Here is a 12,803-nt window from a genome sequence, read left to right on the forward strand (position 1 = left end):
TATAACTAAAAAAATAATATAAAAAATAATTGAAAATATTGAGGAAGTATGTAATTGTTGATATTATTTAGTCCTGAGTTTAATGTTAGGAAGGAAATGTTGATGTGACAATTAGTACATAAAAGAAAGTGTCACCATTGAGAGTAGTCTAACTTTACCCTTATCATGATCATCATGATAAATCTAAATATAAATACAAATAAAATACAGAGTAATAAATAATAAATAACAAATAAATAAAACGATAATAATAAAACCATTCATGTGCATCAATAATTCATTTCATTTCTTTTTTAAAAATTAATTATTTAAATGTGTAAAATAAGAAAAATGTTGAAACTTTGTCAATTCCCATAAACAATATTATCATAAGAAAACGAAATTCTCAAAGGGAGGGAACCTCGACATACTTGCTACATATAGTTCAACAACAACAGATTTTTAGGAGATAATATATATATATATATATATATATATATATATATATATATATATATATATATATATATATATATATATATATATATATATATATATATATATATATATATATATATATATTACAGTTACACTTTCAAGACAACATAAATAAAAAAAATATTAATAATGAACTCATGATAAGTTATCTTGTATGTTACCATGATGATAGTATAATATGATCTTTTCATTTGTAGTTTTCTCTTGCGGTTGATCAACCTAATTTGATTGTCTAATCACGACTCAATTATGTTTTCCCTAGCATAATCAATTGAAAAATATGTAGAACACACTAGTGTGAGTTTTATGTTGTTACAAAACATATGACAACCTTCTTAGTGATTTGGGTTTCCTCCAAGATTGTAACTTGAGGTTTAAAGAACCACTTTCTTAATCAAAAAGTTAAAAATTCCGAGTATCAGAGTTTGTGTAGCAGTGTGTGAACATGGACTATAGCGAAAGATCGCCATCAGCTCAGGAGCTCTTGAAAAGGATTCTGGAACTCGAGGAACGCCATGCTCAAATCAAACCAGAAATATCCAAACGCATGCTCTCGGCCGCTAGTCACAAACAAGCAATTAGTAGACAAGTGTATATAAAAACTCACGGTGGTGGATTCACAGAGCCTTTAGCTATGGTTTTAAGAGAACATCAGTATTTAAATATACTGCAGTCATTGGGCCAGAGTGTACATATATATGATCACAATCATCGCATCTTCTTTTGGTGAGCCGCTGCGCTTATTGTCAATCACCAATTACATGTTTTCTTACTTAACTGTCTTACTAGCTACTTTATGATGTTTTTGCTACTGCAGGAACCACGGTGCAGAAAGAATATTCGGTTATTCAGCTGAAGAAGTTCACGGGAGATCACCACTTGACTTTATAATTGAACCTAAAAACGCCCAGGCTGCCATATTTGTGATAGAAAGGGCGCTGCATGGTGAAAGTTGGTCGGGGGTGTTTCCTATAAAGAACAAGCATGGGGAAAGGTTTTTGATTATTGTTGCCAATACACCATTTCGTGATGACAATAATAGAATAATTGGTGCGATGGCCTTATGCAGTGATTCACGTCTATATCAAGTCAAGGAGGTAGGGATGGGCATTACTGTACCCACGACGTTCACTTATATTCAACATCTCAAGACTTCAACCCCCTCTGAGATATCGAATTCGGTTAGTATTCCAATTGCCTCTCAGATATTGCTTTTTTTATAATTCCTGATCACTTGGTGTACAAATGAATAAGTAACGGTCGAATTGTATGGAAAAGCAGCAACCTATTGACAAACTGAAATTTGAAGTACATTCATCTTTACTGAATTAAGTTGAACTGAATTATATAAACAATGAGGGGTGAATCTTGTTGTATATGGTTTAGGTTTATTTTTCAATGTGAAGTGGTGAATATGAAACGACCAAAAACCAACATCGAAAAAACAACAAATTTTTATTCTATGTGTCCATCAACTTGTGGGCAGGTGCACACCAACACAGTGCGCGGAGTGCACTAATTATGCGCGGAGTGCACTAGGTGTGCACGGCGCGCACTAAACTGAACAACAAAAAATCCAAAAATAGGAGCACGACCCGTGCATCCTGGTGCGCGGCACGCACCCACCAAAAAATAAGTTTTGCCACTTTTAAGCATTTGGACATTCGACCCATTTCGACAATCTCAACACCAAACCATTACAACCTGTTTAAAAATGCATTCTTTCATTTCGTAACTCTTAATTCCACCGCAACAAATCAAATTTATCTACAATTTTAACCTTAGCAAACTAAACAATAACATAAGACTTCAATATCAAGAACATGATCTTAGCATATGACTACCCTTCCCAAAAGCCATCTAGCAAGCTAAAATAATACTAGTCAGCCCTATAGCCATACCCGAAAGCAATCCATATACAAGTATGTTAATCACCTAGCTTACTTTTCCTTATCCACGACCGAACCTATAAAAAGGTTAACAAGGAGAAGGTGAGCAAATCATAGTGAGAACCAGTACAGATACACATACATACATATAAGCATATCAACAATAATAACAATCCAACATTTCAACAGTTGGGGAACGCGAAAAAATACAACAATCAACCAATATACAACAATCCAATCCAAGTTATCCAAACAAGCGAAAATAGTAATCGGTGTCCAAACACAATCAAACTTCCAAGCAATAGGATCTAACCTATTCAACAAACAAGCATACAACATATATATCACATAACCATTTCATTCACTATAACTTACACTTTCATGCTTACCCAATTTGACTCATCAAACCTTTTGACCAACTTAGGCTTTTTAACTCTTTATACACATTTTGCTTAATTAAAATTTTTGGACAACCTAAACGTTACAGCTGATCTGACCTACTTAAACTCCACTTCAGCCATCAAGACCTTATTCATTTAGAATGAGACTCGAGGATCTTTCCGAAAAGTGCTTACAGGCCCCCAACGAAGCTACGGTTAATTTTATACGTTTTTTTTACAAAACATGATTACGTGCGGTTTTTCTTACTTACGAGTTTCATAATCTTTCAACCCAATCCATTACATGTACATACCCAATACACCAAGTTACAAACACTGCTTAACATTACTAATATGAACTAATTTTAGCATTGTTTATCATCATCTATAGCCAATAACATCATAGTCATTACCATTCCTTCTTTTAGACATTTTAACAATCACTTGACATATATTTTCTTTTCTTACACTTTAAAAAATCAACCATTATATGATTAGTTTAACCCTTTTAAACTTAAATTAAATGAAGTTAACAACTTCATCTTAACATCATCTAACAACCTAATATACAAAATATAACAAATAAGGCTAAGAACACATACCCAAATTTTTAGGGCTTATACAGAAAAACCCCAAATAACAGAAATGAAGAATGAAGGTGAATAATCTAGGTTTCATGAAAGGATAGATAACAAAAAGGATGATGATTACACTCAAAAAATTACTTGCATTTGAAAAATTAGGAGTGTGTTGCTTGATTTTGCCCCAAATCGTCACACTCAAACACCCTCAACACAAAAAATTTCAGCACCAGAAGGGAAGAAATAGAAAGTGAACTGATTTTTAATTTTATATAGTAAGTTAGTTATACACTTTCTACCCCGGTTTACTTATTTCTTTTCACACAAGGTCTTATTTTCATTACATGTCAAGTCCTTTTTAACTCCCATCCAATCCAATAATAGCTTTATAAATTTGGGGTGTTACAGAATATATATAATTCTAATACCTGCAGCTCTGTTCTCTATATTTTTAGTCACAAAAGGCTCATCAAACTTATAGCTAGAATGATACCGAGTACGGAGTAATAGTTAGGAACATCTTTCAAGTTTACCAGTTTATACGAGCCACACCTAATATTAACATTTATAAGAGTATGAGGTTATATTAAAGGTTTTAAGTACTATTGGTGAAAACAAAGATGCAGGTTACTTAATAATACAAATATAATACCGCATATATATACATTTTATGCAATTTTGCAAATTTAATAAACCTACAAAAAGTCTCAACGTGCTGATTGGTTTTTGTTATCTTATAAACACTAATAATGAAGGTGAAGTTGAAAATGGAGACAGAAGATGACTACACAGATGATGAAGGTGGGAGTGACATCACTGATCAAAGTGAATCAAACACTAGAATGGGACATATCTCTCTATCACCATTTGGTGTATTCTTTTCTATGGACACAAATGATCATTTAACCAGAATACTTTATGGTGACACAACTGAAAACAAACTAGGAAGAATCTACAAGTTTTTGTTAACAAAAGTAAAGGCATTGAAGGGTAGAAAAGGAATTTCATTGCCATGGAAACTAAGTGAAAGAAACAATGAGTCTCTTGATGCTAAACTTGGTCAAGAACCCGAACCCGAACCTGGTCCAAATATAAACTCAACTCCTGCAAAACAAGACCATAAACTGTCTGTAAATAAAAACATGGAAAATGATAAATTCGAGGCTACCAGATTGTGGATTTCTCAGTTACCTATTAGTAGTGGCAATGGGAGCTTCGAAAGTAACGACATTGTTAAATTTGAACGGAAGCCAGAGAGTTTGGAATATGAAATTTTGTGGGAAGACTTGTTTATTAGAGCATGGATTGGGGAAGGTATCAAAATGATATATTGACATTTAACATAATAAAGCACTATTTATGTTTTATTATCTCTTGTTTATACACTCCTTTTCTAGGTTCACTTGGGACTGTATATCAAGGATTGCTATACGGATTGGTACGTTCTCTGTCTCCCACTCGTGACTATCTAATGTGATCAATATGGTTGATCATCCTGTTTTTCGAGTTGATGGTTATATTGAGTCAAAAAGGTTATGATAACTGTGACATTTTCAACTCATACGATGTTGATTATGCAGGATGTTGTAGTCAAGCTATTTAAGTATCAGGAGTTTTCAGATGATATAACGATTTCATTTAAACATGAGGTATTTTCTTTTATTTTGCATATTAGTTAGAGTTTGTGTCAGACACGTGTAACTCTATTGTTTTATTGTTGAAGATATCTATCATGAAAAGGCTTCGACATCCAAACGTTTTGCTGATCAAGGGTGCTGTAACCTCACCTCCAAATCTATGCATCGTCACTGAGTTCCTTCCCCGGTTGGTTTTTCATTCTTCTACCCTTAAATATAATGAGTTTGATTTCGATATGCCTGACAAAGAAAACTCAAACTGTTAAAAAAAGGTACAATGAGTTTCTCTAAAACCCATTGGGTCTTTAGACACATAAAAAGGAATAGATCCATCGAGTCTAAATTCATATATATAGTCCAATAAATAAATAAATAGAGACGGGTCCAATAGGTTTTGTATATGGGTCAAACGGCTCAACGTTTCAGTTTTCATGATCCAGTTTTAGTTTATCCAGTTCCAATTTTCAATTTCGCGATTCAGTTTCAATTTTCAGTTTTACTATTCACTTTCAGTTCGCGTTTCACTTTCAGTTTTCAGTTTTTCAGTTTCGTGTTTCAGTTTAACATTTCAATTTTCAGCTTTGCGATTCAGTTTACAGTTTTCAATTTCTCGTTTCAGTTTTCACTTTCGTATTTTAGTTTTCTAGTTTTGCATTTCAGTTTTCTCGTTTTAGTTTCTGAGAACTGAAACGCAAAATTAAAAACTGAAACTCAAATCTGTAAACTGAAAACTGAAACGCTAAACTAAAAAAACCTGAAACCATTTGTTTGTTTAAAAAATTGCGTTTTCGATTATCTCGTGTAAACCCGACCCTTTTGACCTGTCTAAAAAATCTGGCCCGTTTGATCGGGCCTTGTATTTTATATATATAGAGATCTTACCTTACAATGATATATACAATACAGATTTTGCCTGAAAATTTTCATGAACATACGATTTTCATGCCTCATTTACCACACTATCTGAATTGGGTTCTATAATGTAGTGGAAGTTTGTTTCAGATACTTCACTGTAATACGATTCAATTAAATTGGAGACGCCGCTTTCAGATGAGTGTGGATATTGTAAGCACTATATCCACGTCGAGTTTGTAACCATCATACCTTTTTGAGATGATCTTTTTTTTCTTATTCACGACTCTCATATAGGCACGAGGCATGAATTATCTTCATAGTTGCAACCCGCCCATTGTTCATAGTGATCTGAAGTCTTCAGATATTCTTGTGGATAAAAACTGGTCTGTGAAGGTAAGCTTTGATCTTTCTACGTGCTTATGTGGCTATTATGCAAGTTGTTTTAATAATAGAGAAATCGGAGAATATGTGGTTGTTATACATTCAAGTTGGGTATAGAACCAATACATCATTGATTAAAAAACAAGTCAAAAGCTCATTTTCCAATGTTTCAATCTTTTTATAATCATAGGATCCATCCAATGATATATTAGTTCTATGCCCAACAGGGTAGAACAACCTCATATTCACTTTAATCTTAATCTTTACTCTTAATAACAATATGATGTTTTAGGTTGGCGACTGTGGTCTCTCCCGAATCAAGCATCAAACATACCTGAAAACAAAGATTTGGAAAGGAGAGGTATTGTAGCATCTTTCCAGATTTATTCTCTCTTTTCTCTGTTTTTCAATCTTCTTCTAATTGAATATGTAAAATCCAAATGTTGAAGGATCTTATTTTTTTGACAAAGTTATACCTTCGCCGATATCGTGATATTTAATTAATTAGGATGATAATTCACATTTTATTTATTCTATTTGAAGCCTCAATGGATGGCTCCTGAAGTTCTGCGAAATGAACTAGCAGATGACAAGTAAGCATGTGTCAAAAAAGTTAACTAATTTCTAATTTTTCATGAATTGCTAATTCAAATGTTTGTGTTGTTTGTTGTGAATCTTGAGGTCGGATGTATATAGCTACGGTGTTGTATTGTGGGAACTTACTACAGAAAAGATCCCGTGGGATGGTCTTAACGTGATGCAGGTATGTTTTCATTTACAACTTTTTGAAAACATCCGGTAAATGTTTCATGTAATGTTGCAGTTGAGATATATTGTTTTCTTTGTTCAGTATTTAACATTCTTAAACATCCAAATTCAGTATGTTTAATTGACCTTTTAAATCTTTCAGATTGTCGGAACCGTGGGGTTTAGTAATCAAACACTAGAGATACCGAAAGATGTGGATCCACAATGGGCTTCGCTTATTAAAAGCTGTTGGAGTAGGTAGGTTGGACACTCTGATAAATGTTAATTTCGTGACCGTTTTGGACTTTTTTCCTTAACCACTAATATATACTTTTAGTGAGGTTTTAAAACTCCGGCCTTCAACTACTTAGCTTTGTTGATATTATTTAATTGAATGATTTCTAAGGTATCATCCATAACACAATAGACGCACACAAACTACTTACATTATTATTATTTTTCTGTTTGCTTAGAGAGCCACAATCTCGGCCGTGTTTCCAAGACATACTATATAAGCTTAAAGGTTTCCAAAAGAAGTTTGCAGCTGAAAGAAAGTAGGAGATGATGAGCAGGAGAGAACCGTATTTAAAACATATGTTTGTAGTTTGCAATCTTGGTTTTATAGATTTAATACCTTTTTGGCTTGTTTGGAATGATCACTAATGTTATCCTATGTGCATTAGTTGTTAAAAATTTCAAGAACATACACATATTATATTTGCGTATATTATTATTAGGGGCAAATGGCCCGAAAGAGTAACCTATGTTGTCAAATTTGACAATCAAAATAACCCCCAATTTCAGTAAGCCCAAAAAGGACTCAATTTTAATTTTCGCTCGCAAAAAGGACTGCGTGTTCAAATTTTTTAAAATTGAGGTAATATCAAACGATTTTTTTTTAAAAAACGCGAATTACTTCAAATTAAAACTTGGAACAGATTCCTAATGCTCCAAATTTCATTTTTTGTGAAGCAACTAGATCCAAAACATCACGAAAAGCAATGAATCGGGATGAACAAGTCGAGATGAAAAAGTCGATTCAACCTTTTTCGTGATGTTTTGGATCTAATTGCTTCACAAAAAATGAAATTCGGAGCATTAAGAATCTGTTCCAAGTCTCAATTTGAAGTAATTCGCGATTTTTTTTAAAAAAAAATTCGTCTGATATTACCTCAATTTTAAAAAATTTGAACACGCAGTCCTTTCTGCGAGCAAAAATTAAAATTGAGTCCTTTTTGGGCTTACTGAAATTGGGGGTTACCTTGATTGTCAAATTTGACAACATAGGTTACCCTTTCGGGCCAGTTGCCCTATTATTAGTGACCTCTATGGAGTAGGTTGGTAATATACAAACTTTTATTATAGAAAAAATTATGTCGTTGATATTGTTGATACCTGTGATTTGTATACAATTCTATGAGGAAACCTTAATTTTGTTTTTTGCATCGTTGGTACATGTGTTTTGCTGAATTATCGTAGTTGGTACCCCATGGTAACATCCGTCACTTTTAAAACGATACCCAGTAACGACCTTGTTTTTTCGGTTAAATATTTAACGACAATTACTGAAACTCTATAATTTGAAATATTAGAAGTTTTTTTTTTTCTAAGAACATTTAAGAATATACTATTTTAATACGTGTTCTGTATTACATGATTACATGCTTCGGGTTAAAAGTGTTTGAAATTTTTTAGAATGACCACCTCGGTTAGTAAAAGCGGAAACCATAATTTGGGTGCAAGAGTGAAGAGAGGAGAGAATTTTATTATGATCGGAAAGAATTAAGTTAAGGTTATTTGGTTATCAATTTATAGGTTAGATTTCCTAATTACGTCGTAGGGAACAATCAAAAACATATGGGAAGGGGGCATGAGCCGCTTTCCAGAACTTTTTATTTTTCACAAAACGACACGAAACCTGTGACGCCCCATACAAAACCATCGTGTATGGATCATCAACAACAGGATCATTACAAGGTCATACACTATATGCTGTTTGAAAACCAGTTTTGCATTCATGATAATATAGCGTTTTACAAAATATAACGTGCTTCCTATGAACAGAAGCATAAACATAAGTACGTGATCCAAAGGTCGTTACAAAGCCATTGTTTGAAAATAACGTAAGCTACGAATGCAAAATAAAAGTTCCATGATTGAGACATCTCTAAGTAGTGCAGCGGAAGTCTACACAGCAAGTCTAATACACCAAGACAGCAAGTATAACAGCGGAAGCAACAACGTCTAAGCATCTGAGAAAATACATGCTTAAAAAGTCAACACGAATGTTGGTGAGCTATAGTTTGTTTGTAATCAGTAATGTAATGTAGGCCACGAGATTTCAGTGCTTCAACCAGCAGTTTAAATCAGTAATTCAAATCAGTATGATAAAGTATATGCTTATCCGTGGGCACTTGGTAACTAACTTAACGTAAATAACACCCCCTAAAAGTACACTGGGCGAGTACGTAAGTTTACGAAGTATTAAACACTCGTTAAATGCTAGCGCGACTAGCCCGAGTGGGGATGTCAAACCCTATGGATCCATATCTAAGATTCGCGTTCACCGGTTCAAAGACCAATGACTAAACGTTACCGAGCTAAGGGGAAAGTTTATGCCGTTGTATATCCCACACATATATAAAGTTTAAGTACTCGTGCCTAGTATGTAAAACATAAAATGCACATGTATTCTCAGTTCCCAAAATAGTTAAAGTAAAAAGGGATGCTATAACTCACAGTGAAAAGTAGTAAAAGTCGATACGCGGGAATAGTAAGCAAGTGGTTGGTCCGAAAGGTCCTCAACCTAAGTCAAAAGTTACTAAGTCAGTAAATCGTTTCCAAATGTTTAAAATTATGTAAATTAGGTCTTAAGTATCATCATCATTCATCATTTATCAAAAAGGGTAAAGTAAGTTTCAATCAAGAATAGAGTTTGAAATAAAGGTTGACTTCGTTCAGTCGCCACGACCTCTATAAAAACTGAAATGAGGTGAGACCAGTGGCCATGGCGCCGTCTATGAGTCCCCTAGAGGCTGACCAATTTACAGAACTAAAATCATCTTCGTTTGACCGTGGTGACGGTTTAAGTGCGAGTAGGTCAGAAATTTCAGCACAACGTTAAAAGGGTGTAGTGACTTTCTGATGGCCATAAATCCTAAACCGTAACTCAGATTAAGACGAGGTCTAAACAGAAAATCATCTACTCGAACCGAACTAGCTGGAAATCAACTTTTCCAGCAGCCCATGTTACTGATAAGTTCCATAAACAGTAAGTAAAGGTGTTCCGGTGGGTTCTTGGTGCTTGATGCTCATCACGGTTCTCATCCTTGATGCGTATAGCTTCAAGTGTACAACTCGTTGATGTGTTTGCATCATCTTAACCAAGTTTTGACCATCATAACACTAGTGTAAGTCTAAGATATATAGCACAACTCACTTAAGAGTTGTAAGTAGTTTGATGAACCAAAGTTACATCAAGATCTTAGATCCGACACATACATGCGTTCTAATAGTAATATTAAGCTACAAACTTGAAAGTAAACTAAATAAACAAGATCTTAAGTTGTAGATCTTAGATCTTAGCTAGATCTTAAAGATCCTAGACTAGAAAGTCTAGATCTAGTGTTCTTAAGTTAGATCCTAAGTTACAAAACTTGGATCTACACTTTAATGAAACCATAAGTTATGAAACTTAGATTTTCATCTTGTAAAATGTATATATAAGCTTATAAGCTCTTGTTTACAATAAAATTAGAAGACATAAGCTATATAAACTTAGATCCAACATAAGTGTTTGAAGTTATAACTAGAAAGTTATACTTCCATGTTCTTGAACTTATAAAGTTAACTTTAGTTTCAAGAAATATGATATCAGGATTAACTAGTAATACTTGACCAAATTAACAACATCACAACTTTAAAATACTTACAAAAGAAAGAAAAAAACTAAAGTTACAAATATTATGTTCATGTTTGTTTCATACTTAAGAAGATTCAAATCAAAGTTTGGATCTTAGGATTTAAGTCTACAAAACATGAACACAAGTATGATTATGAAACTTGAACTTTAAATCTTATAACATTTAAGTGTAGAACCATAAACTAACAAGTTTAGATTCTTGTTCTTGGTTCTTCACCAAACAAAAGATGGAAGTAACCAAGATTATATGAAGATACAAGCTAGAGAACTTGATCTTTAACAACAAACAACAAACTAGAAGTAGTAAATGATGATGATTGATTTCGAATTCAAGGAAGAAAAGAGAAGAAAAATAAAGTTTGTTACTTACAATTTGAGAGAAAAGTTGAGAGAAAATAAGTGTAAGTATTATGTGTGTGTGTGTGAAATGAAGTCAAGGCTAGTAAATAAGTAACAAAAAAAAAATGAAAATGGAATCTCCCTCCCCATTCAAAACCCACGGTTTTGGAGTCCAAAAAGGGTAAGTCAAAAGCCAACTTTCTAGCATTGGGTGAAGGTGTAAGCTTAGAATGGTATTAAAGTTAAATATATGGGAAAGAGTTCTTGCATGCTTGAAACATTTTTGTCTCCAACTTAGCTTAATTAATCTAGTTTAGTCTTAATAAATTACTAGCATAAAAGTGGGCTCTTAATAGTCCATTAAGAAAAGTAGGGTGGGCTTCCAAGTCTAAAAATAATAAGGGCCCAAGTAAGTAAGCAACAAGTTAGTAAAAGCCAAAGTAATTAACTACTTACATTAGTTAATTTAAAAATGATTAATAATAATTAATCATGAATGTAAATAATATTCGAAATATTATTCGTGAAAAGTACGTGTGTCACAAGGACAAGTCGGGACATGGAAAGTCAATTAAGATGTTAAGTCTATTAAGGTAACTAGTAAGCATTAGTAAACACTAAGCTTAATTAAATAAGCCCTTAAGACAAGTAATTGTTATAATATATAACAATCAAGTTTACGCAGTCATAATATTCCAATTACGACAAAAGTTTAACGTGTACCAAGTACGTATTTCGTTCAAAACGATAAGTGACACCAAATTTCGTAAAAGCATTCAAGGATCAAGTTAAGTGACTACACACTTAATAGCACGTTGTAAGATATTAACGAAAGTAATTAACCATAATTAAAGATCCCGGAGCATAAGCTAGCTCAGTACGCACAAATACGCAGTTTCGTGAAAGCACAAAAGCAAGTCGAAAGAGCCGGGCCGTTACATTACCCACCTGTTAAAGAAAATTTCGTCCCGAAATTTTGAGGAGTGACCAACAATGGTACCATATTTGAATAAGAAGGAGTGTATCAAAGTCCCGTGAGACTCGTAGGCTTAGAAGTGAGTTATTTACCTTGAAAGGTACTTCTATGAAAGTAAGAATGGGTATGTGCCATTAATCAAGTATCTTGTCCTAAGAGATCGATAAATTGATTTCGTTTCTGTTTAACATGAGTATGTTATCTGAATATTTATCCACAAAAGGAAAGATGGTGTTTTTAGCCTTACGGGCATCTTCAGTAAGCTGGATGCGTGAAATGCATCATGAATGTTTCTAAACTCATCTAAAACATTGAGCGCTTATGTCGCAATACAAAGCTGACAGGTAGAATGGAAAACATGGTGATCACAACCATGCGATTTGATGTCTGGATAGTGTTACCCACGAATTTTACTAACCCCTTGATTTCGGAAGGAGGCCATAGGCATAAAGAACTCGATATTTAAGAACGTTTCATTTGAATAAATGAATTGGAATTTTAGCTGAAAGTGACCAATCGGACTTGCAAGCCATAATTATTTATAGTGCCTTCAGAATGGTCTAAACGAACAATGAAAGATATCACCCAATTTAACATACAACGTGTGAACTTATCCTTG

The 12,803-nt window shown here is 33.5% G+C and overlaps 1 protein-coding gene across 1 annotated transcript; it reads left to right on the forward strand.

Moving 5' to 3' along the window:
• The first annotated feature begins 922 nt into the window (after positions 1 to 922).
• Positions 923 to 7,924, forward strand: LOC139842259 (uncharacterized). Its single transcript, XM_071832424.1, has 13 exons — positions 923 to 1,203; positions 1,295 to 1,658; positions 4,083 to 4,641; positions 4,725 to 4,765; positions 4,908 to 4,976; positions 5,051 to 5,151; positions 5,951 to 6,029; positions 6,114 to 6,212; positions 6,493 to 6,561; positions 6,744 to 6,793; positions 6,882 to 6,963; positions 7,111 to 7,205; positions 7,421 to 7,924. Exons 1-13 carry the CDS (start codon positions 923 to 925, stop codon positions 7,503 to 7,505), a joined length of 1,974 nt encoding a protein of 657 aa, XP_071688525.1. The 3' UTR covers positions 7,506 to 7,924.
• The last annotated feature ends 4,879 nt before the right edge of the window (positions 7,925 to 12,803 follow it).

Source organism: Rutidosis leptorrhynchoides, chromosome 4 (genome assembly GCF_046630445.1).
Source record: "Rutidosis leptorrhynchoides isolate AG116_Rl617_1_P2 chromosome 4, CSIRO_AGI_Rlap_v1, whole genome shotgun sequence".
In the NCBI taxonomy this organism is placed as follows: Eukaryota; Viridiplantae; Streptophyta; class Magnoliopsida; order Asterales; family Asteraceae; genus Rutidosis; species Rutidosis leptorrhynchoides.